Source organism: Cervus canadensis, chromosome 29, assembly GCF_019320065.1.
Source record: "Cervus canadensis isolate Bull #8, Minnesota chromosome 29, ASM1932006v1, whole genome shotgun sequence".
NCBI classification, from domain to species: domain Eukaryota; kingdom Metazoa; phylum Chordata; class Mammalia; order Artiodactyla; family Cervidae; genus Cervus; species Cervus canadensis.
The window spans coordinates 26,357,191-26,382,064 of NC_057414.1; the positions used below are offsets into that span (position 1 = coordinate 26,357,191).

Genomic DNA, 24,874 nt, shown 5'->3' on the forward strand with positions numbered 1-24,874 from the left:
AAGTAATATTATACTTATAGAAATATAAATATAGAAAGATGTTCATCTTCCTGTGTCTGATGTATTTCACTTAGCATAATGCCCTCAAGGTCCATCCAAGTTGTCACAAACAGGAAAATTTCCTTCTTTTTCGTCACTGGATAATATTCCAGGGCATGTGTATACCACATTTTCTTTATCCATTTATCCCCTGATGCATGAATATGGAAACCTAGGTGTTTCCATATCTTGGCTATTGTGAAGAAGACTGAAATGAACACGGGGTTGCAGATATCTCTACACATCTAGATTTCAATTCTTTTGGATATATACCCAGAAATGGGATTGCTAGATCATATGGTAATTCTATTTTTAATTTTTTAAAGAAGTTCCACACTTATTTTCAGAGTGGTTGTGCCAATTTGCATTCCCATCAATGGTGCTCTGGGGTTCCCCTTTTTCTCTGCTCTCTCATCAACACTTATGTCTTCTTTTTTTTTTTCCTTTTGCTGGTAGTCATTCTCATTGCTATGACGTGATAGCTCATTGTGGTTTTGATTTGCATTTCCTGGATGATTAGTACCATAGCTTCTTTCTTTTTTTTTTTAATTAACTAAATCAATACTTTATTTGGATTTCCTTGGTTTTTACCTAATGTCCCTTTTGTATTCCAGGATGCTATCTAAGACACCACATTACATTTAGTCATCTGTCTCTCTAGGTTCTTCTTGCCTGTGATGGTTTCTTAGGCTTGCCAGTGTTTTGTTGTTGTTTTGTTTTGAGATGATATAAATTTTTTTCTTTAATATTTTTAAACTGAATTGAGTACCACAGTTTCTTTATCTAGTTACCTACTAAAGGACATCTTGGTTGCTTCCAAGTCTTAGCAGTTAGGAATAGGGCTGCTATAAGTATCTGTGTGCAGGTTTTTGTGTGGATATGTTTTCAGCTCATTTGGGTAAATACCAAGGAGTGCAGTTGCTTGGTCATATGGTAAGAATAGGGCTTTCCTGATGGCTCAGTGGGTAAAGAATTTGCTTGCAATGCAGGAGACACCGGAGACACTAGTCTGAACCCTCGGTCAGAAAGATCCGCTGGAGAAGGAAATGGCAACCCACTCCAGTATTCTTGCTTGGGAAATTCCGTGGACTGGAGGAGGAGCCTGCAGGGCTACAGTCCATGGGGTCACAAAGAGTTGGACACAACTGAATAACTAAGCACACGGTAAGAATATATTTACTTTTGTTTAAAACTGCCATACTTTTTTCAAAGTGGGTGTACCATTTTGTATTCCCACCAACAATAAATCAGAATTATTGTTCTATATCCTTATCACATTTGGCGTTGTCAGTGTTTAGATTTTGGCCACTCTAATAGTTGTGCAGTTGTTTTTTTTTTTTTAATAATTGTTGTTTTAAATTGCATTTCCTTGATGACATATGAGATGAAGCATCTTTTCATGTCTTTACTAGCTATCTGTATATCTTCTTTGGTGAGGTATATGTTCAGATCTTTTGTCCATTTTTTAATCAGGTTGTCTGTTTTCTTACTGTTGAATTTTAATTTTGTATATATTGGGTATATTATTGTATATATTAACTTTGTATATATTGGGTAACAGCATTTTGTTTTTTATATTTCATCAGATATGTCTTTTGCAAATATTTTCTTTCAGTCTGTGGCTTATCTTCTCGTTCTGTTGACATTACCTTTCAGAAAGCAGGAGTTTTTCATTTTAATGAATTCCAGCTTATAATCATGTCTTCCAAGGATTGTGTCTTTGGTGTTGTATCTTAAGCATTGCTGTATCCAGGGTCATCTAGGTGTTCTGTTGTCTTCTAAGAGGCTGTGTTGGTTTTTTTTTTTTTTGGCCACTCCATCCAGCATGCAGGATCTTAGTTCCTCGACCAGGGACTGAAACTTGCCGTGAAAGTGAGAAGTCATAATCATTGGACGGCCAAAGAGGTCCCTTCTAAGAGTTTCTAAGTTTGATGCAGATTTAAGTTTTAAAATTTCTATCATAATTTCTTCTTTAACACATGAGTTATTAAGAAGTGTTCTTTTTAATACACAAATGAATGGAATTTTTATCTAACTTTTCACTATTGCTTTCTAATTTAATTAGTGATCAGAGAATGACGTCTACGTGATAACAACCCTCCAAAATTTATTGAGATTTATGCCCTAGTCAATGCACATGGTCAATATTTGGAGAATATTTTGTATATTCTTCAGAAGACTATATATTCTTTCATTGGCATAGATCTTTATATATTTTCAAAACAAATGTTGTGTATTAAACTACTGAAATCTTGCAAATCTTTACTATCTTTTAAAGTCTGTTTTAAAAAATAAATAAATAAATAAAGTCTGTTTTACCAACTGCTAATCAAAGAGATGCTTTAAGATCTTCCACTGCAAAAATAGATTGGCAAATTTCTCTCTGTAACAGTATCAATTTGTACTTCATATATATATATATATATATATATATTTTTTTTTTTGGCCATGCAGCATGTGGGATCTAGTTCCCTTACCAGGGATCAAACCCAGGGCCCCCTGCATTGGAAGAACAGAGTCTTAACCACTGGACTGCCAGGGAAGTCTTTTATTTCATATGGTTTGAAATTAATTAATTAGATGCACATAATTCAATTTTAGTGTTTGTTTTTGGTGGAAACAAGCCTTGTGATATTATGTAGCTATAGACACTATTGAGGCTTCACTTACAATTCCCCAGAATTTCCCTCTACACTGAAAACTATTTTGTGTGCATACCTGCAACTCTGTTTGGGGAATATATTTGGATACATGAAAGTCAGGCTGGGAGTACCAGGAATTGTCATAGAAGAAGCCCTAAACTAATGATGGATGGAGATTCACTGGATCGACACCCCAGTTTCCTTGCCTGTCAGTGGGGATTATCCTCAAATCTGTTTAACGCCATCTCCCAGGGCTCCCAGCAGCATTGAGCTCCACAGTATTAACTGGTTTGATAACATATCCCTTATTGGTTTTGATCTCTTTGCCGATCCATTTCTTTGCTCCTCTACTGATGTCTCCTAAAGTAAACAATTTGCACTCAAATTCAAAGTACCCCATTTATTCCTAGTAACAAAGGAGACATCTGTTTAACAGGAGTGAACCAGGACTGTCTCAGCAGACACGATGTGGGGACATCCTACTATAATGAGGCTTTTGGTCCTAAAGTCCATTTATCTCATATTTCTAGCCACCCCCGCTTCCTTTGGCTTACTATCTGCCTGGCACATCTTTTTGCAGCACTGCACTTTCAACTTTTCCAAGTCTTTCTTTGGGATGTGTATCATTTAATTAAACAACATTATAGCTGGATTAAAAAATGCTGTCAATCAGGTTGCATTTTAACTACTTCAGGCCATTTATAATTTATTTATAATCTATAATTTAGCTGTGTTTCTATCATCTTTTTTTTTTCACTTTCTATTCTCCCATTTTCTATGCTTCTTTTTTTTTTTTTTTCTTCTCATGGCTTTAAAAGAAATTGAGTTTGTGTTTGTTTCCTTAATCTATCATTTTGGAACTTGTACCATTTCTCTTATTTTCTTCTTTTTGTAGTTACCCTGATAATGTTCCCTTGAATACTTAATAAAATCTGAATATTAATATATTAACCACCTTCTCCTCCCAAAAGAATTTAAAGATTTTGGAATAATTTAATTCTGATAACTCTCCTCCTGATTTACATCCTATTATTTTCCTGTATATTATCTATAAGGTTTTGAAAGCCACAAATAGATATTATTTTCATTTTATAAGGTACTATTTAATTTGTCAACATTTTTACTAATTTCTTTTGTCATTATTCTTTCTTCAACTCAAACCTGTCTTTTGGAATAATTTTCCTTCTTCCTAAAATGTGTCTTTGGGAGTTCTTTTAGTGTTGATGGTAAACTGTAGTTTTTGTCCATCTGATAATATATTTTACCCTCATATTTGGAAGACTGTGCTGCTAGGTACAATATTCTGGGTTAATAATTATTTTTGCCCATCTTTTTGAAGCTACTGTTCACTTTCTAATGATTTCCTTTATTATTGTCTAAATGTGTAAGACCTTTTTCCCTCTGACAGCCTTTAAGATTGCCGACCATAAACTGGCACTTGCCGCCTACCTCTACAAGGATTCAGTCATGAGACACTGCAGCTGCTAAACCAACATTCCTCTGAGAGGAGCTCAGGGTGAAGATCAGGAAGGAAGCACTCTGTGTTCTGGGAAAAACTGGCAGAACAGGTCTTCCAATAGATATTTTCAGGAGGAGATTTTATGAGCCTAATTTTTTATCTTAAAAAAAATGATTTATTTATTTGGCTGCGTCAGATCTTAGTTGGGGCACAGGGGTCTTTGCAGCTCATGGACTCTCTAGCTGTGGCATGTGGGCTCTAGAGTGCCCAGGAGTTGGTAGTTGTGGCTCTAGTTGTTCCACTGCATGTGGGATCTTAGATCCCAAACCAGAGATTGAACCTGCGTCCCCTGCTTTGCAACGTGGATTTTTAACCACTGGACTACTAGGGAGTCCCCATGAGCTCAATTCTTGCATCTCCTCGTATCTTTTAGAAAAGCATTAAAATCATTAACAGAGACATCTGTTCTTCATGACTAGCAGCAAGCCTCTGCCAAAATGTATGCCTGACTGCAGGAATCCCCCCTTCACTAAAATCATATTACACTCACCTTCCCCATTGCCTCTGCAGCAGTTTCTCAGGACTGAAATGCTGTTTCCTAGGCTACAGTCCTCATTTTGACCCAAATAAAACTTAACTCACAACTCTCACACTGCGCATTTTTTTCAGTCAACAAGATTGTCTCTTTTTCTTTGATATACTCTAGTTTTACTACATTTTAGGTAGATGTGGAAACCTTTAAAAGTATCTCATGTGTTAACCTTGAATGTGTATGTTTGTCATGGGTTCTACAAAAGTTTCAGTCATTACTCTCAAAATACTGCCTCTCCTCCATCTCTCTTTTCTCCCCTTTGAGCTCTTGATGAAATGTTAGACCTTTTCATTCTACATGACCTGAGCCTTAATCTCTTTTTCTCATGTATTTCATTTCCTTGTCTGTCGTGTCTTATTCTGTAAAATTTTTTCAGATCAACTAACTCTCTTCAGCTGTATTTAATGTATTTAACCTCTTTATTTACATTTTTATTTCAATAAGTCATATTTTTATGTACAAAAGTTCGATTTGTTCCTTTTCAAACTTGATCACTTTTGATAGTGTCTTGTTGCTTGTTCATTTTTATAAAGTGTCTTTTATTTCTTCAAGCATTTCATAATTATTTTATGTTTTATGTATGATAATTCCAATATTTGAAGACCTTGGTGGCCTTAAATATATTACTTCTTACATTTGCTGACTTTCATTCTTGGTGGTTTGTTTCCTTCTGTGTTTGATGTCCTTTCCTTGTCAACTCATCTTTGATTGGTCTTAGTCTCTGAAAATTTAAGGAGATGGTTTTCTTCACAGAGGATTTAAGTTTTTATTTTGGGAGCCTGGGATGCTACAAACTGGGGGCCAGTACCAACGTAGTCCAGGAGTCTCGGGTTCAAACTCCCGCACTTTGCCACTGGCACAAGTCTGATCTTTGTCAGTGCTAACATAAACATCTGTACTGGGCTTAGTTGCTCAGTCGTGTCTGACTCTTTGTGACCACATGGACTGTAGCCCGCCAGGCTCCTCTGTCCATGGAATTCTCCAGGCAAGAATACTGGAGTGGGTTGCCATGCCCTCCTCTAGGGGATCTTCCCAACCCAGGGATCGAACCCAGGTCTCCTCCATTGTAGGTGGATTCATTACCGTCTGAGCCACCAGGGAAGCCCAATTTAAACACTTGCCCCTGGTTGATCCACATTTTATAAGTGCTAAGAAGTAAGAACTCTACTTACTAAGCATTTTTTACATACTGCTCCTGTCTGGAATATGTGTCCTTTCATCCTTTTCTTTCCTCCACCCGATTAACTGATCTTTCTAAGACTAAGTCAGGCTTGTTCTCCTCTAAGATACCTTTGCTGAAAACCCCTAATCTGGGTTAGATGCTGCTCTTACATGCTTCTAGAGCACCTTGTATCTACCTCTGTTATTGCATTTTCCACACTGTATTATGATAATCTGTTTATTATCTGTGTTCCTCCAGGACACTGTCTCCCCAGCGTCTAGCATACTTCATGGTCCATGAAGACATGTTTACTGAATAAAAGAAAGAACATCAGAATGAATGAATGAGTGTGGGATGATTTTGGAATCAACAATCTGGGATTTCCAGAGAGGGTGAAGGATAATGAAGGAAGATGAGAAGAAAACAGAAAAGGGAAACGACTGGTATTTTTAGGCGATTTGTTTGTTCTCCTTGATTAAGTGAAACCAAGTTATCACTTCATTTCATCAAAAGTTTATTGAGCATCCAGAATGTGCTAGGCACTCTGCTAGATGCCAGTAATACAAAGATAAAGATCAAAACAAAACAAAAACAAAACCACTTCCTTGCTCCACCCCCTCCCCCCATTTAAGGCAGATTTGACTTCAGCCTGGGAAGCAGGCCCCTCAGGGATGCAGCATTGGGGATTAGAGTACAGCTTGCCCTCATCTCACCTCAATCTTCACCCTTGCCTCTCCAGGTTGACTGGGATGTACCTGTCTGAGACCACATCTTGCGTCTCCCACCTGCCTGAGCAACTTGGGGGGTGGGGTGGGTGTGGGTGTGGGTATTCCCCGCCCCCACATGCCTTGTCTCCTAGATCAGGCACCTGGGGAAGTGAGGGGAGCAGTTCTGGGGTGAGGAAGCAGAGCTGCAAAGGCATACCTGTGCAGATGAGCCTGGAGCAGTGCATAGGGGCAGGGAGCTGGGAGGACCACGACCTGTAGGTTATTGGGGGGAATCAACTGGAAATGCTGCTGCCTTTGGGCTGGGACAAAACTTGTCCCACATGGAGTGGTGGGGAATTGGGACCTAGGGAGTTCCTCTGTGGGATGGTGCAGGGTCCGAGCTGGAGCTCAAGAAGCTGAGGAGGGACCAGATACGCACTAGAGGCATCAGGGAAGAGAGGTCAGCACACACAGAGGGCCTTCTTCTCTTGCATCATTTTAATCGCCCTCTCTCTTCACAAGGCAGATGACTGTCTTTCCTCCAAACTGTGCAAGAAGTGGTGGTGGCACGGGCATGGCCTAGCTGCACAGTGGACCGATCTCTCCGTATTCTGCAGGTGTGTGTAATTAGAGAGCCTGCCCTGGCCTGTCTCCTGGGCCCTGCATACCTGGGAGCAGGGCAGGTGAGAGGCCGGAGACCAAGGGCTTCCTCCGGTCTCTAAGACGCAGTGGTGGGTGGGGAGAGCGGTGAGTTACCTCCTCCTTCCACCATTTCTGGGGAGAGTTGAACTTCATCCTCTTAAACCTACGGGAAGCTCGACAACCTTTCCCGGGGACAGTGATTGTTTGAAAGGCTTATTTTGTGCAAAGCCAGGGAGAAGCAGTAGATAGGTGTTAAAAGACAGATCCTCACTTGATTTAGCTTTCTCGGTCTGGGAATGAGTGAGGAGCCCCTTCTCTAGGGACCAGAGATGAAAAGAATGCTGGGCACGATGCTGAGGGAGGCTTTGGAGGAGGCCACGCCTGGGAGGCTTGAATCCTTTGCTCTGGCTAGACCCGGGTTGTGGGAGAGGGGGTGGCAAAGAAATGCCCTTGAGCTCCTCCCTGGCCAACTGGTAGGTACCCAGGTCCCAGATGCCCGAGAAGGGTGCCCCAAGGTCCTGTCTTCACAGTGATTTTCTGGACTCCCCCGTAGTTGAGGACAGTTGTACCTTTGAGGCAAGTGGCCTCTCTAATCTGGACTTGCCGAGGAAGTTCCCCAGGAACCGGGAGTTCGTTCCTGGATAGCAAGGGCAGAGGGTGGGTGGGAAGCATAAATGCGCCCTAGGAAGGACACAGGATAGTCATCGGGGTAAGGTTACTGATGTTAGTTTCCATAAGCCTCTCCGGGGACTGGGCCGTAAATTTAATAATCTATATGGTCCTAAGAGGGCACAACCCACACCCACTGAGAACACAGCCAGTGATCAGGGAGCAAACGCACCCCGATTTCACAATCTGCTCCACCCTCCGCCATTCCCGCCTAGTCCCCGGACTCCGCAGGCTCACAGTGGCCCCCGCGCCCTATCCTCTTGCCCCGCGGGACCTCGCCTAATCCCTCGCCCCTCGCGGGCCGCAGCCCCGCTGCCCCGCCCTCCCCTGGACAGGGGCCTCGGTGTGCGGGCGCCTCCGGGGACCCCAGGAGGCTCAAGCGCTGATCTCCACCGGCCCCGTCTCGTCTTGCTCGCGGATCAGGTGCACGCCGGCAGTCCGCAGTGTGCGCGAGGCGCTGCGCGAGCGGCCAGGCGATCCGGGGGCCCGGGGCGGGGACGAGTGCGTCCGGCCGGTGGCGGGGGAGCGCGCCGGGGAGCGCGGGTAGCGGCGGGCGGAGCGGATGGGTAGCCCGGGCGACCGCCCCGGCACGGCCGGGGACACGGAGTAGCCGGGCGGGCCGGGCTCCGTCGCGCTCCGAGGCTCCTGGGCGGGGTTCTCCTCGGGCTCCGGCGAGTCCTGCAAAGACAGTTGCCAGGAGGGGTCAGCGGACAGCTGGCCAGGGCTGGGAGCACGCCCGGTGTTCCAGGGCCCTGGTAATACCAAGGTGAAAGAGACACAGCCCCCTTCACACTCTGATCTCCTGGAAGGCTGCAGACCTAGGTCTGGTTTCTCTTGTAATATAGGACACAAAGCTGTGGTTTTTCCAGTGGTCATGTATGGATGTGAGAGTTGGACCATAAAGAAAGCTGAGCGCTGAAGAATTGATGCTTTTTGAACTGTGGTGTTGGAGAAGACGCTTGAGAGTCACTTGGACTGCAAGGAGAGCCAACCAGTCCATCCTAAAGGAAATCAGTCCCGAATATTCATTGGAAGGACTGATGCTGAAGCTGAAACTCCAATACTTTGCACACCTGATGGGAAGAGATGATTCATTGGAAAAGACCCTGATGCTGGGAAAGATTGAGGGCAGGAGGAGAAGGGGATGCCAGAGGATGAGATGGTTGGATGGCATCATCTACTCAATGGACATGAGTTTGAGCAAGCTCCAGGAGTTGGTGATGGCCAGGGAAGCCTGGCGTGCTGCAGTCCATGGGGTCGCAAAGAGTCGGATATGACTGAGGACTGAACTGAACTGAAGGACACTTAGCATGGTGCCTGGCACATAATAGGTGCTCATTAAATGTTGAAATGCATTAAACTGAGTGCTTTGACCACGTATTCTCCACTTTCCACCTGCCTTGGACAGCGTGGTACAGAGTTGGTTGTGGAATAGTTGGAAATCACCCAAAGCCCCATGTCCAGAGATCTGGATTTGAAGGCTAGTACTGCCACCAGTTGGAGAAGGAAATGGCAACCCGCTCTGGTATTCTTGCCTGGAGAATTTCATGGATGGAGGAGCCTGGAAGGCTACAGTCCATGCGGTTGCAAAGAGGTGGACACAACTAAGTGACTAACACACAGACACATACCACCACCGATTTACTTGTTTGATTCTGGACAAGTCATTTTACCCCTGTCATTTTACTGTATTTTATTATAAAAAATAATAAAATAGGGTAAAATTATTTTTACCCTATTTTTCTCATCTCTCAAGTGTGGGTGACAGAAATATTTCTCAGGGTTGTTCTGAGTCCTAGAAAAGGATGTCAGCATAGCGGGGCTACGGTACTACCAGAATGCGGCAGGGGCTGATGGGGTGTTCGTGGGGCACTCAGCCCAGAGCTACTCACCTTGTCTTTCAGGATGTAGAGTGCCATGGGGTTCTTCCTTTCCTGCTCTCCGCTTCGTGGGAGGGTGTCTGCTGCACAGGGCAAAGAAGGGGGCGGCTGGCGCAGGTCCAGAACCCTTTCCACCAGCCAGCACCTACGCTCTTTGCTTCCCAGTGGCCAGTCGGGGTCCCGCCACAACCTCCACCAAAGGATTCGTCATCCCCGGGGTCCTACCTCGGGTGCTCCTCTCCCAGCTCTGCAGTCTTCGTGCAGTTGGTGGAGGAAGGGGCCCTGCAGAGCTGGCTTCCTTGTCGCCCAGATCTGCCTTTTCCCAGCAGCCCACTGCTCTGAGTGACGATGGGATGGGTGAGTGGGCGGCTGGGAGCTCACCTTCTGGTTTCAGGCGGTCATCACTCTGATCCATATACTCCATGGAGTTTTGCTTCTCCAGCTTCCTCTTCTTCCTGTAAATCAACCCAGCATCTGGTGAACACAGCTGTTGAGTGTGAGCAGAAGTTCTGGGCGTGGGGACACAGTGGGGCAGTATCTGATGGCCATCAATGAGGCCGTGTAATAGGAAGATGGGCTGGGTGTGGTGGGATGGGGTATATCCCATCTAGGTTTGCAGCCTGAGTCTGGCCCTGGCATTGTGACCGTGGGCAAGTCACTTAACTCATCTGAGTCCAGAGTCAGTATCTGTAAACTGCAGAGAATCACACTGTAAGATAATCACACTGAAAGGTAGTGTGCTAACCACAAATACAGTGCTTGATTCACAGAAGGTGATGTGCAAGTGAAACCGTTATTAACAATGCTGGGATTGTTGGGGTTGTGAGGAATTACAGGATGTAATTCCATATACAATGCATGCAATGGTAAGATGGATCTCCTAGGAAGAGCTTTGGGCCCTGGGAGGAAAGGCATTTAAAGAGACTAAGAAGAGGGGACTTCCTTGGTGGTCCGGTGGTTAAGACTTTGCCTTCCAATGCAGAGGGTGTAGGTTCAATCCCTGGTCGGAGAGCTAAGATCCCACATGCCTTACAGCCAAAAAACCAAAACATAAAACAGAAGCAATATTGTAACAAGTTCAATAAAGACTTTAAAAATGGTCCACATTAAAAAAAAATAGTTTTTTTTTTTTTTTTTTTTAATAAATAAAGAGACCAAGAGGAGCTTAGTGGTGGTCCAGTGAATGGTTAAGAATCCGCCTTGCAATGCTGGGGACATGATTTCGAACTCTGGTCTGGGAAGATCCCACATGCCACGGCCCATGTGCCACAACTACTGAGTCCATGGCTGCAACTACCGAAGCCCCTGCCCCCTAGAGTCCATGCTCTGCAACAAGAGAAGCCACCGCAAAGAGAAGCCCACCCACTGAAACTACAGAGTATCCCCCCACTCACTGCAACTAGGGAAAGCCCATGTGCAGCAATGAACACCCAGCAAAGCCAAAAATAAATACAAATAAACAAATCATTTTAAAAGAGAGAGAGAGAGAGAGACTAAGGAAAGAACGGAACTCGGCTGGAGTGGGTGGAAGGATTCGGATACTCAGGGAGGGGAACTTGGAGAGTTACCCAGACTTTTTGGAGGGTTTCCAGCAGGCGCAGACAGTCACCAAGGTCACAAGGAGGAAGATGCCTCCTGTGGACAAGATGATGTAGAGGGAGCTTCTTCCTAGAGAGAGAGGGAGGCAGAGAGGTGGCAGAGGTTTCAGGGTAAGTGGTGGGTGTGGGCAGGAGAGAGCTTCCTGGGGCCGAAGGAAGAGAAAAGGAGCCCCCGGCAGCAGGGCTGGCCAGTGGTGGACTTTCCCCGGAGCTCACTTCCCACCGATGCTGTCCTCCAGGGAGACCTGGCCCATCTCTGCCTCTCTCCCACCCCGGTGGCACTCTGTCTGGGATGTCCTCAGCCTCTCGTGGTCACCTGCCTCTCAGGGTGGTGGGTCCCCAGGGTGGGCAGCGGGAGACTCACGGTACACGGTGATCTTGACGGGCGGGCTGCGGCCCTGGCTGATGGGGTTCTCCACCACACAACTGTATAGGTCGTCGTCCTCCATGAGCACGCGCGTGATGGTGAGCACCTTTTGGTCTGGGGACAGCAGCATCCGGGAGTCGTTGAGGAGGGGCTTGCCGTCCTTCAGCCAGGTGTAGCTGGGTTTGGTGCCGTTCTCGTGTGAGCAGTTCAGGGTGAAGGCCTCGCTGAGCTCCAGCACCGTGGTTGATGCTACTAACACCTGCGGCCTTGAAATGGGCACTGAGCCCGGGGGTGGGGGAGCCTGTGAGCCAGTGGCCAAAAAGCATCTCCCTTCCCCTTCTTAACTGCCCACCTTCCAGCTCGATCTGTGGTCTTCAGAGGTCTCAGTATAGCGCTTTACCACCACCCTCCCACCCACCCCCATCCATCCATCCATCCATCCATCCATCCATTTATTCATTTATTTACCCACTATTTATTGAGCACCTAATTGAGCACAGGGGATACAATGCAGAACAAGACAGCCATGGTCCCTGCCCTTCTGGATCTTCCCTTTCTTTCTTCTCAAATACCTTTCCCAGATGTCTTAAGCTGACCAGCCTGGAAAATATTTTCACTGGGCTAAGTTTAGGTCTGTGCATTCTAAGTCAAGAAGTTGTGTCCGACTCCTTGCGACCCCATGGACTGTAGCCTGCCCGGCTCCTCTGTCCATGGGATTCTCCAGGCAAGAGTACTAGAGTGGGTTGCCACTTCCTTCTCTAGGGGGTCTTCCTGACCCAGGGATTGAACCCAGGTCTCCTGAGGCTCCTGCAGGTGGATTCTTTACTGCTGAGACACAAGGGAAGCTCCAAATAGGTTCAGATATTGACTCTATCACTTACTAGTTGTGTGGACTTGGTCAAATTATTCAACCTCCTTGTTCCTCAGTTTTCTCATCTCTTGAAACAGGGCCAATGACATTAACTATCCCTAGATTATTATAAGCATTAAATGAGTCAACATAGGCAAAAACTTACAATCATTTCTGGCTCACAGTAAGCACCCTGTACATGTTAGCTGTGGTCTATCTGCCAGTCTCTAAGGTCCAGTTGGCTCACTCTCTGCTCCCCACTGGCTCTTGTGTGGGTTTTCCTGGGGTCTAGCTAGGGTACCGGGTGGACCCTAGCCCCCACCCCAGCTGCTGGCACTCACTCCTTCCCTGCCCGAGACTTTACCGTCTACAGTGAGGTTGATGGTCTTCTCCCCGGTGAAAGTGTCATCCGTGATGGAGATCTCGACCTCATAGGTGCCCTCATCGGCCAGCTGCAGGTCGCTGAGAAGCAGGGAGCCGTTCTCAAAGAGGCGGATGCGGTCTCGATAGTCAGGCCGCAGGGTGCCAATGACCTCGGTGCCGATGGACTGAACGACAGTCACTGGCTTGTCCCGTTTCAGCTGCCACTTGACCACGGGCTTGTCGCTGCTGGTGCTGCTATACTGCACGGAGAGCAGGGCGGCCTTCCCCACCGTGCCATGGATCAGGCGCACCGGGCTGGTGATGTTCACCCCTGTCAGGGGCTCTGTGAACAGAAGCCCACAGCGAGAGGGCAATGTCAGGCCTTGGCTCCTTACCCCCTTCTCATCTCTGAGTCCTCTGATCTCTCCATGCCTCACCACACTGGACTCTTCCCTTCCTAACAGTTCTTCCTTTTTTCCAAGCCAAAAGGCAGTGAAATGAAAAGGTGAGTTGTGCGGATCGAAGCAAATTCAATTTAATAAACATATCCAATCCATTTTGGGAACAAGTGCTTTGTTAGGTAGTGAGCTCCCCGTCTTTAGAAGTAATCAAGGAAAGGCCAATTGAATGTTCATTCCCCTCCCTGTGCTTTCATTTTCTCCTTTGAATAATGAGGTAGTAGGACCAGATAATCTGCAACCTGACATTGCAATCATGACAGTCTGTCATCATGTGTCAAGAATGTTATAATCATAAAACCTTAGGTGTGGAAGACACTACTGCAATGATGAAAGCCACCGTATTCATGAATATTATATACTTGTCATGGGGGGCGGGGAGTTAGAATGGACAAAACCAAGTATTTTCAAATTTTCCTATTAAAGGTATTTTTGTTCCCACAAAACCCTATATAAATTGAAAAGAAATGAAATTTAGTTCTAGCTCACTTGATTTAGTCAAAGAGGAGGTGAGGACCTGAGTCCTGTCCTTCCCGGGATCTTGGTGTGCTGCTGGGGAATCTCTATGGCTCTGTATGTCAGACTGAAATCTGCTTGACCTCATGATCCTTCAGATTTCTCCAGCTCTTGGTTTCTGGGATTATTTAGATGGGATTTCCTGCCTAGCAGGTGCTAGGTCCCAGGCTTGGTTTGACTTAAAAACACAAGCTTTCAAACTTCCCCGAACAGGCAAATAGGGTTTGGTGTAGGTGACTCGAAGTGGCTCTGGAAAAAATCAGTGAGCTTCATTAAGGGCCAGGATGGGAACATCTACCCCGCTTCTCAGGACCCAGTCTGAAGCAGTGGCGTCAGCACATGAGGGTGATGTATGCAGAACCACCCTGGGATTTAGCAACCTCAAGCTCCTAGGTTCTTATATCTTCTTTCCAGGAGGCTGGGCTATGACAGTCCCAGCCCCAAGGAAAAGTGGAATGAATTCCCCTCCCTACTTCTGTCTTCTCGGACCCTCCCTTGAGTTTCTCCTGCTCTCTCTTCTACTCTGTCTCGTCCCATATAAGGTCCCAGTAGTGCTGTGGGGATGCCCTTCCCCCTTTAAGTTTGCTCTTTCTACCAATTTTTTAATTTATTTTTGCTGCATGAAGCAATATGTGGGATCTTAGTTCCCTGACCAGGGATTGAACCAGGGTCCCCTGCAGTGGAAGCACGGAGTCCCAACCCTGGACTGCCAGAGAAGTCCCTCTTTCTACCAGTGTAAATTTGAGCCTTCTGGGGACTTTCTCTGGTGATCCAGTGGCTAAAATCTCCCATTCCCAATGCAGGGGGCCTGGGTTCAATCCCTGGTTGAGGAACTAGATCCTGCCTGCCAACTAAGACCTGGCACAGTCAAATAAATAAATATTTAAAAAACAAAAATAAACATGATTCTTCTGGATAAAACCTTTGGAGAAGTTACTGCATATGGATCACCCTTGGCCTCCCCCTCCTCTTGGTGGGTGCCTTCCACGGGTCTGCAAACGAATATCGCCCCTGAGTCATAGGGGTGTATGTAGGCATGTTCAGAAGTGGAGGGAGCAGTCTCTTCCAGAAGCTGACAAAGAGCATTTTTGCTGAGCAAACACTGTTTCCCAAAATCTAGCCAAAATTGGAGTTGGTTTTAAGGTCAGGGTCCCACAACTTTCAAGGGACATAGAGAACTAGGACAGGTGCCAAGGAAGGACATAGAAGCGAGGAAATGGCTAACGGTGCAAATAAAAGGAACTAAAACTCTTCAACCTTGAGAAACGATTAACTTAATCATCGTCCTCAAGTCTCGGAAGCATCGTTAGGTAGAAAAGTCTCTGTTCCCGCTGGAGGCTGAACAGAAGGAAATTGACCTCGCTGCAAGATGTCCCTGCCAACTCAAACAGCCACACTGGACCAGGGAGGTGGCCCTCATCAACTAGGATTTAAACCTGCTGTGACATCAAAGAATGTCAAGCTTTAACTATAAGAATGTACCTGCCAATAGCCTTGGGGACCCTTAATAGCCACTTCCTTAAACCATCATCTGTTCATTTTTATATGCCCTTTGTGGTGGGCAAAGATTTTCTATTACCAGTATTTGCCTTAAATTTACCTTTTAAACATATCAGTGAGAGGGGTTTCCCTGGTGGTCCAGTGGCTAAGACTCCTTTCTTAGGGGGCCTGGGTTTGATCCCTGGGTCAGGAAGATGCCCTGGAGGAGGGCATGGTAACCCACTCCAGTATTCTTGCCTGGAGAATCCCGTGGACAGAGGAGCCTGGTGGGCTACAGTCCATGGTGTTGCAAAGAACTGGACATGACTGAGCAACTAAGCACAGCACAGCACAGGGAACTAGATCCCATGAGCCACAACTAAGAGTTTGCATGTCACAGCTAAGAGTTTGCATGTGGCAACTAGAGATTTCACGTGCTGCAACTAAGACCCAGCGCAGCCAAATGTTGTTCAGTCACCAAGGTGTGTCCGGCTCTTTGTGACCCCATGGACTGCTGCAAGCCAGGCTTCCCTGTCCTTCACCATCTCCCAGAGTTTACCCAGATTAGTGTCTAATGGAGTCAGTGATGCTATCTAACCATCTCAAAAGCATTCATGAGATACTGTGAAACATGTTACACCTAATCCACACTCTATGATACCCCGGACTGCAGTTATGTCCCTTTTTACCTGAAGGGCTTTTTGTTTTGTTTGGATCTGTCTCTATAGGAAGTCCCTCCTTCCCTTGGGCTAGTATAAATACCCTTATTTGGGCTTTCTCCAATTCTATTATTTCTTTTTTGAGGTGTGGTGACCAGAACTGCATACAATAACCCAAAGGCAGCACACAGCATGGTTTTATTTTCTTGTTGGCCGCACTCCACAGCACGAGGGGCCTTAGTTCCCCAGCCAGGAAGTGAATCCACATCCCCTGCCTTGGAAGGCAGAGTCTTAACCACTGGACTGCTGGGGGAAGTCCCATACATCACGGTTTTCTAAAAGCAAAAAATACTACTTTTCGCTTTTCATTTTTATTATTCTGAACGAATTAATAATAATGAATATTAAATGCTCTGAGAAAACAACCCCCCTTCTCTGCCCCTATTGTAGAGGAGCTTCACTGTTGGGGTCACTGTGTTAGAGTTTTCTCTTGTTACTACGTTGAGGCCTACAAAAGTGTGAACTCATTTTAAGTGTCAATCACTCAGGAATATAAGGGAAAATCAGGATACAGAAATTGTAAAGAGGACCCTTGGGATCCAGGAAGAGAAGGGTAGCTTTTTTCCTACCCTGTAAAGAAAGCCAGTGTTCAGTAACATGTTCCTAGCTAATAAATATAAAGACAGCACACAGAGATATACCGTGTTTTGGATAGGAGTAATTATCAATGTTAAGCTGTCAATTCTCCAAAGCTGGCTTATAAATTTATTATAATACTGATAAAAATCCCAAGATATTTACCCTTGGCACAACAATAGACAAGTATATCAACAGAACAGAATGAAGAGTCCAAAAACAGACTTAAACATGATAGCTTGACTTTTTATTTTTGCTGTGAGGGTTGTGGGATCTTAGTTCCCCAACCAGAGACTGAATCCATGATACCTGCAGTGGAAACCTGGAGTCCTAACCACTGAACCACTGGTGACATGCAGTGAAGTGCAGAAAGGATTTTTTTTTTTTTAATAAATATTGCTGGGCCACGTTGGAATAAAAATGAATTTTGGTCCTTACCTCACATCTCACACACATACCAATTCTAGGTAGATTGTAGACCTAAATGTGAAAGGTAAAACAATGTTTTAAAAAGAAAACATAGGAGAATATCTTTGTGACTTGAGGACAAAGATTTTTCGACGGACACAAAGGTGGTACCCGTAAAAGATGAAAATGATACAGTGGACAATCAAATTAAGAACTTCTGTCCATCAAGAGACACCATTAAGAGAGTGAAAGGCAAACTGTACAGTGGGAGATGGCCTTCCCAGGTGGCACTAGCTGTAGAGAATCTGCCTGCCAGACTTCCCTGGTAGCACAGTGGAAAAGAACCTGCCTGCCAACGCAGGGGACACAGGTTCGATTCCTGGTCCGGGAAGATTTCACATGTCTCGGAGCAACTAAAACTGGGTGCCACAACTACTGAGCCCGCACTTCAGAGCCTGAGCTCTGCAACAAGAGAAGCCACAACAGTGAGAAGCCTGAGCACCACAACTAGAGAAAGCCCTTGCACAGCAACAAAGATCCAGTGCAACCAGCAATAAATAAAATTAAAAAAAAAAAAAAAAAGAATCTGCCTGCCAATGCAGGAGACAAAAGAGATGTGGGTTTGAGCCCTGGGTCGGGAAGATCCCCTGGAGAAGGACATAGCAATCCAATTCAGTGTTCTTGCTTGGAGAATCCCATGGACAGAGGAGACTGGTGGGCTACAGTCCATAGGGTTGCACAGAGTCGACACAACTGAAGCGATTTAGCGCACACACACACGCACACACCGAGGGAGATAGTTGTAATACATATATCCTGTAAATGACTCGTATCCAACATATATATTTTAAACTCCTACAAATTACCACTTTTTAAAAAATCCAGGAAACTCAATAGAAAATGGGCAAAAGATTTGGATCAGGTATTTCACATAAAAGGATTTTCTTTTTTTTTTTTCATTTATTTTTATTAGTTGGAGGCTAATAACTTTACAATACTGTAGTGGTTTTTGCCATACATTGACGTGAATCAGCCATGGATTTACAAATAGACATGGATTACAAATACATGGATTTTCAAATAGCTAATAAGTATATGAAAAAGATACAACTGCATTCATCATCATAGATTTGCGATTTTAAACCATAATTTAATGCCACCTCATACTAGGATCGCTAAAATGAAAAACAGAAGATTCAGTTATTGGTGAATATATGAAAGAACATCTGAACTCTCAGTCAGAGCTGGTGGGAATGTAGCTTGATACAACCACTTCTGAAAACTCTGGCTATGTCTTCTAAGCTTAACCGCATACACATAACTCGGCAAATTCTACTCCTGGGTATATCTGTTCACCAAAAGACATCTACTAGAAAGTTCTTAACAACTCTGTTCATAAAGGCCCAAACTGTTAACAACCAAAGTGTCTATCAAAATTGAATAGGTAAACAAATTTTTGGTATATTTTTATGATGGAATACTATATAGCACTGAGATCAAACAAGTTACAATTTCAACAACATGCATGACTCTTACACATTTGGTGTTCAGTGAAAGAAACCAGGCTTAAAAGAGTGCATAGATATAACTCCACTTTTATGAAGTTCAAAGACACACAAAATTAATCTGTATTAGAAATTAGTACACCACTGTGACCCTGGGGGGAAGAAAATAGTAACGATATAGTAAGAAGGTATTTCTCAGGTGCTGAAATGTTCTTTTCCATGACCTTGGAGGCTAATTAAATGGATTTATTCACTTTTAAAGGTTCATAAAACTGTATCCTTATGTAAAATTGCATGTTCCTGTATATAACTCTCAATTGCAATTAAAAAAAAAATACAGCACCTAAAATATGGAAGGTGATCTTAGAACTCAGAGTGGAACCTAGGCAAGGAACTTCTTCCTAATGAGAGCCTAGAGGACAGACTGGCTCTAGGATCCCAGAGAGTAACAGCTTGCAAATCAGATTATCTAGATGTATGGCATGTTGTGTTTATGATTGTAATTAGTATTCTAGCCTCTAGAAAAACTGTGTTTGAATGTCCCAGGAATAGGGCTGTGATGAATTTAGGGAAGCCTCCTTAGTTCGTTTGAGGTTCAGAGCACTAAGGACTAAGTCTACTTGCCTGAGGCAAGTAAGGTGGTTGCTGCCATAAGGGAGTATTGTTGCTATTCAGTCGCTCAGTCTTGTCTGACTCTCTGCGACCCCATGGTCTGCAGCAGGCCAGGCTTCCCTGTCCATCACCAACTCCTAGAGCTTGCTCAAACTCATGCCCACTGAGTTGGTGATGCCGTCCAACCATCCCATCCTCTGTTGCCTGCCTTCTCCTCCTGCTCTCAATCTTTCCGAGCATCAGGGTCTTTTCCAATGAGTTGGCTCTTTGCATCAGGCGGTCAGAGTATTGGAGTTTCAACTTCAGCATCAGTTCTTCCTATGAGTATTCAGGGTTGATTTCCTTGATGGCAAGGGATTAAGGCAGATCTCTGGGAGCCAGAGTCACATGATCCAGGCCACCCTTTTAGTGCCAGCCTTAAAGCTATGTCTCCCAGCCTCCCTTGCAGGTGAGTATGGCTGTGTCACTACTGATTTCTACCCAATAGTACTAGTAAAAGTGGTAGGTTCCACTTATAGGCTGGTGTACTTCTTCTGTTTTTCCCTTAATCCTCTACCTAAAAGAAATAGAGATAAATCTCAGACTGACCATTGGAAACACATGTGAAAGTTGATAGAGCTCCATGAGCTTGGTCTCTGGAAAACCTCATGGAACAGTCTTTGTTCATACCAGGCCTTGCTTGAAACGGTACCAGCTACTCCAGGGTTAATGTCAGGAGAACTTAAATGTTGGAATTTATTTGTCACAGAAGCCGACATTTTCCTAATAGATTGAGGATGGCAGAAATTCCTCATAGAATCTTAGCCTGTATTGCTATTGAGTCCACAGCAGTACAATGGCCTGACCCCACACTTACCTCTTACCTATCTTAGTTTGTAACTAATATCTTATTAGCGTAGTTTATAGTTAGAATTTTTTCTTATACATTTTTATTTTTTGTGGCCATGCAGCATGTGGGATTTTAGTTCCTGGACCTGGGACTGAACCTGTGCCCCCTGCAGCAGAAGCATGGAGTCTTAATCATTGAACCACCAGGGAAGCCCCTTGTTAAATAATACTCAATTACACTGTCTCTCACAGAAGTTCCTTTTGTTTCTGCCTAATCACAGTGACTGACAAGATCCTTCCATAATTTTTTTTCTTTACCATGTGATGACCTGAAAGAGCTTAAGGACACCTCTGATTTGTACATGTCATTGTACATTTCCTATTCCCGGTTCCCTGTCTCCATACCATCAGCTCTCATTTCCTCCATTCATTGTAATGTCCACTGACACTGCTCTCACTAAGGCTAATGGTAACCTCTTTATGGCCACATCAGATGGGCTCTTTTAGGTCCTTATTACACTAGGCTCCTTGATACATTTGATGTTGACTCTCTGGGAATATCCCGACTCCCTTCACTTTCTGGACACCACAGTCTTCAAGATCTCCCTCTGTATCTCTGATTGTTCCACGCCTCCTCAATAGGCTTTTGTTCTCTGCTTTCCTCTGCAAATCTTGGGATTCCTCAGATTCACACAGATTTAGAGAATGAACTTATGCTTGCTGGGGGGAAGGGATAGTTAGGGAGTTTGATCAACATGTACACACCGCTATATTCAAAATGAATAACCAACAAGGATCTACTGCATAGCACAGGAAACCCTGCTCAATGATATGTGGTAGCCTGTGTGGGAGGGGAGTTTGTGGGAGAATGGATACATGTATATGTATGGCCCAATCCCTCCACTGAAGCTATCACAACATTGTTAACTGGCTATACTCCAACAAAAAATAAAAAGGTAAAAAAATAAAAAAGTTTGCATTGGTTTTAAAAAAAAGTCTTGGGGTTCCTCAGTGTTCCATTTTCAGCTCATTTGCTCCTGTAAGCTGGTATTTCTTTATTCTTACTGTTTTAAATCTCACCTCTTAGCTGACAGCTTCCAAACACCACTTCCCAACCCTCCAGTTTTAGGTTGTTCAACATTTCCCCACAAATGTCTCACAGCCATTTCAACCTCAACATGAGTAACACTAATCATTATATCTCCCAATCTTGCCCATTTTTAAAGCTAATGTTTCACACAGAAATCCTACCTCCTTCCCTAGATTCTTTAACTTCCTATCAATCACTAGGTCCTGATTTTCCCTCCAAAATATTATCTCAATATCCTTCCCTCCCTCTCTCTTTATTCTAATTCCAGCCTGGTTCATTTCTCTCTTGAACTATTGCAGTAGCTTTGTTATGGGTTGAATTGTGCCCCCTAAAATTTATGTCTTGAAGTCCTAATCCCAAGTATCTCCATGTGTGTGTACTCAGTCACTTCAAATGTGTCTGACTCTTTGCGACCCTGTGGACTGTGGCCTGCCAGGCTCCCCTGTCCATGGAATTCTTCAGGCAAGAATACTGGAGTGGGTTGCCATTTTCTGCTCCAGGGGATCTTCCTGACTCAGGGATCAAACCCACAATCTCTTATGTCTCCTGCATTGGCAAGTGGATTCTTTACCACTGAACCACTTGGGAAGCCCTAAGTATCTCAGAATGTGACTTTATTTGGCATTGGGGTCATTGTCAAGGTAACAAGCTAATACTGGAGGGAGTGGGCCCCCAATCTAAGATGAAAGTGAAAGTGTTAATTGCTCAGTTGTGTCTGACTCTTTGCGACCCCATGGACTGTAGTCCGTCAGGCTCCTCTGTCAATGGGACTTTCCAGGCAAGAATACTGGAGTGCATTGCCATTTCCTTCTCTAAGGGATCTTCCCCCCCAGGGATTGAATCTGGGTCTTCTGCACTGCAGGCAGATTCTTAACTGTCTGAGCCACCAGGGAAGCCCAATCCAAGATGACTGGTGTCCTTATAAAATGAAGAAATTGAATATACACACAAGCACGGGGAGAATGCCATGTGAAGATTAAAGTTAACCTGTCACAGTCAAGGAACTACCCAAAGACAGCAGAGAGGCCTAGAGTAGAACCCTGCCTAGCGCCTTCAGAGGGTGTACAGCCTTCCCACCACCTTGATCTTGAAATTTTACCCCCTGGAACTGTGAAACAATGCACATCTGTTGTTGAAGTCATCCAGTTTGTGGTTCCACCAAATGGATAACGGATATAGGCTTCCTTTCCCATCTTGCCTCCAGTTTTGCCTCCAACGCCTCCAACGCCTCCACGCAGGGTGAGCGATCTCTGGCCCTGCTGGTTCCCAGACTGAAAACCATTCCATGCCCTCCCGGTCACCATTGTTTGCAGATTATCTTCCAATTTCCTTAGCAAGGTTTACATATCTCGCCGAACTCCATTCACTCTTTCCTCTCCAGAAGGAGTGACTGACTGGGCTGCTCCTAACACCCGATACCATTTCAAGCTGTTGACCTTGGCCCATTTTCCTAACTATAATGCTCACTCCCACACCTACCTGTTTTTCTCATTCTTTAAAATGCAGTGCAGACACTCCCAAGTAACTTCCCCTGATATTCCCCTACTCGTATCCTGTACCACCAGCACCAGCTTCCTGACAGTGCAGGTGACCTCTCTCTGCCTCTCTGACCCATAGTAGTCTCTGTATTTTATTAAAATGGTTTCTGCGTCTATTTGTCCAATGAAACTGTAAATTCCTAGGCTCTCTGGAATAGTTTATGTGTGTGTATATGCGTGTGTGCTCAATCCCTCAGCCATGTCTGACTCTTAGTGACCCCATGGACTGTAGCCTGCCAGTCTCCTCTGTCCATGGAATTTTCCAGGCAAGAATACTGGAGTGGGTTGCCATTTCCTACTCCAGGGGCTCTTTCTGATCCAGGGATTGAACCCGAGTCTCTTGCATCTCCTGCATTGGCAGGCGGATTCTTTACCACTGAGCCACCTGAGAACCCTCTGTGTGTGTGTGTGTGTGTGTGTGTGTGTGTGTGTGTGTGTGTGTGTGTGTGAGCGCGTGCACATAAGCACATGTATTGACAATCAGATCATTTCTCCAAGGAGTTGGTAGGGGGCAGTACAGAAGATAGGTGTCTCTGGTGTGCCTGAGTTATGGATAGGTTGGTGTTACTGTCCCAAGCCGGGAGACTCATTATCTCCAAAGCTTCTTTCATCTCCCTTGCTGTTTTACACCCAGAGAAGCCAGGGTCGGGGGTTGAGGAGGCACAAAACCAAGATTTCCCCACCCCTCCAAGCCCCACCATAATCCCGACTGCGAATTATAAAGAATGCCCAACAGGCCCACGCCAACAAGACGTCCCATAAGCAATGGCTCGTTGCCCTCCATCTAAAGCACTGAATGCCGTGGGAGCTCCAAAGTCATGCAGGCTTTGGGGGCTGGGGGGCAGGGGCCAGGCAGGAGGCACACAGAATGAAGAAATACATTCAACACGAATGCCTGAATTCACTGAGGCGCTTCCCACGGTGGCTGGGCACTCTCCCCTCCTCCCGCCCCAGAGGCGTTCTGGCCCGCAGCTCCCCCCTCCCTCTCCTTGGAAAGCCCCGGGTCCCTCCTGCGGACCCCGTCCTACCCTCCGGTTCCCCTACCTGTCTGGATCAGAAGCAGGTAGACAAAAGGAGCGAGGCGCCGCGCACTGAAGGCCCTGGACGGGGCTTCCCTTTCTCTCTTCATTTTGGGTGGCGTTCTCCAGCTCTGGTGCAGACAATTAGCATGATTTCTCCACTCCGGGCACGTCCCTTTGTACCACTCGGAGTTTCTCTGCCCGGACACAACCCTGCCAAGTTCCCTCTGAATACACAGAGGTCTGTGTGTTGCTGGACTTGTTCTTGCCTCTCTTTCAGACCTGGCATTTTCTGGTTTCAAAACCCTGCATCCCGGCTTGGGAAGAGGGTATCTGCTTGTAAGACCCTCTCCAGCACAGCTTCCAGTCTGAGGGGTCCCAGCAGTTCTTCACCTGCCTGAGCTGAACCCCACTGCCCGGGGGAGATGAGAATCTGGGCTCAGGGAGGGAACTGGGATCCACACTAAACTGGACCTTGTGTGTCCCAGCAAGTCCTGTCTCCACCTCTTGCCCCTCATTCCTGTGAGGGAGGGTGCACGCCACGGACACACCTCCAACAAACTCTGAAAAGGCAGGGAGAGGAGTTTTCTGAAGGGTTGGAATGAGAGATTCCAGAAATGGCTGAAGACACGGAAAACCCCTCTTCTACCCCAAAACAAGAAGACTGGAAAATGGCTTGAATTGTATTATTATCATAGCTGTCAAGCTTGGGCTTCTCTCTCCGATCACAGAATCTTGTAGATGCTGGGGATCTTTTTCCAGCAGCTGCTCAGCTCAATCCCCAGCCTCCAGTCCATTTTCTAGAACATGTCAGAGCAAAGATGATGGTAATACCCCCAAGAGCCTGGAGTTCAGCCACCAGCTACAGCCCAGCCATTTTCTCAAGTCTTGAGGTGTGATGAAGAGAAGCACCCCAGCTCTGCCCTGACCCCCCCCATTACCACGTCCACAGCTTCTCCTGTGGGTGGTCAGTGGAACGCTTGCTTGCTCACTGTGTGATTTGGGGCAGACAGCCATACAACCTTGTTAATTCTCTAATTTCACATCTGTACATGGGGGGGGGGGGCAGTAGCTTCCTTGTAGAAACTGTTGAGAGGATTGATGAAGATTTAGTCCAGTGGAGCGCCTAAAAAATTCTTTGTTGAAGAGGTGAATG

At 45.4% G+C, this 24,874-nt stretch overlaps 1 protein-coding gene across 5 annotated transcripts; it reads right to left on the minus strand.

The window, feature by feature from the left end:
• Positions 1-6,391: 6,391 nt before the first annotated feature.
• HEPACAM (hepatic and glial cell adhesion molecule) lies at positions 6,392-24,255 on the minus strand. Of its 5 annotated transcripts, none has more exons than XM_043452074.1 (7): positions 23,744-24,252; positions 12,972-13,313; positions 11,755-12,036; positions 11,361-11,460; positions 10,018-10,247; positions 9,805-9,872; positions 6,392-8,590 (listed from the first exon to the last, which is right to left on the minus strand). In XM_043452074.1, exons 1-7 carry the CDS (start codon positions 23,826-23,828, stop codon positions 8,288-8,290), a joined length of 1,410 nt encoding a protein of 469 aa, XP_043308009.1. In that variant the 5' UTR covers positions 23,829-24,252; the 3' UTR covers positions 6,392-8,287. The 5 variants fall into 5 exon arrangements, with proteins under 5 accessions (XP_043308009.1, XP_043308008.1, XP_043308011.1 ...); XM_043452073.1 differs by having other exon boundaries at positions 9,805-9,875; positions 23,744-24,248; XM_043452076.1 differs by having other exon boundaries at positions 10,174-10,247; positions 23,744-24,245.
• Between the last annotated feature and the right edge of the window lie 619 nt (positions 24,256-24,874).

What these genes read in the sequence shown, in the direction of transcription:
- HEPACAM (XM_043452073.1), bottom strand. Translation starts at nt 23,828, where the DNA reads ATGAAGAGAGAAAGGGAAGCCCCGTCCAGGGCCTTCAGTGCGCGGCGC. An exon ending in AAACCCTCCAAAAAGTCTGG is followed by an intron (nt 10,248 to 11,360) that starts GTAACTCTCCAA and finishes GTTGATTTACAG; the next exon opens with GAAGAAGAGGAAGCTGGAGA. An exon ending in CTGGGAGAGGAGCACCCGAG is followed by an intron (nt 9,876 to 10,017) that starts GTAGGACCCCGG and finishes TGCCCTGTGCAG; the next exon opens with CAGACACCCTCCCACGAAGC.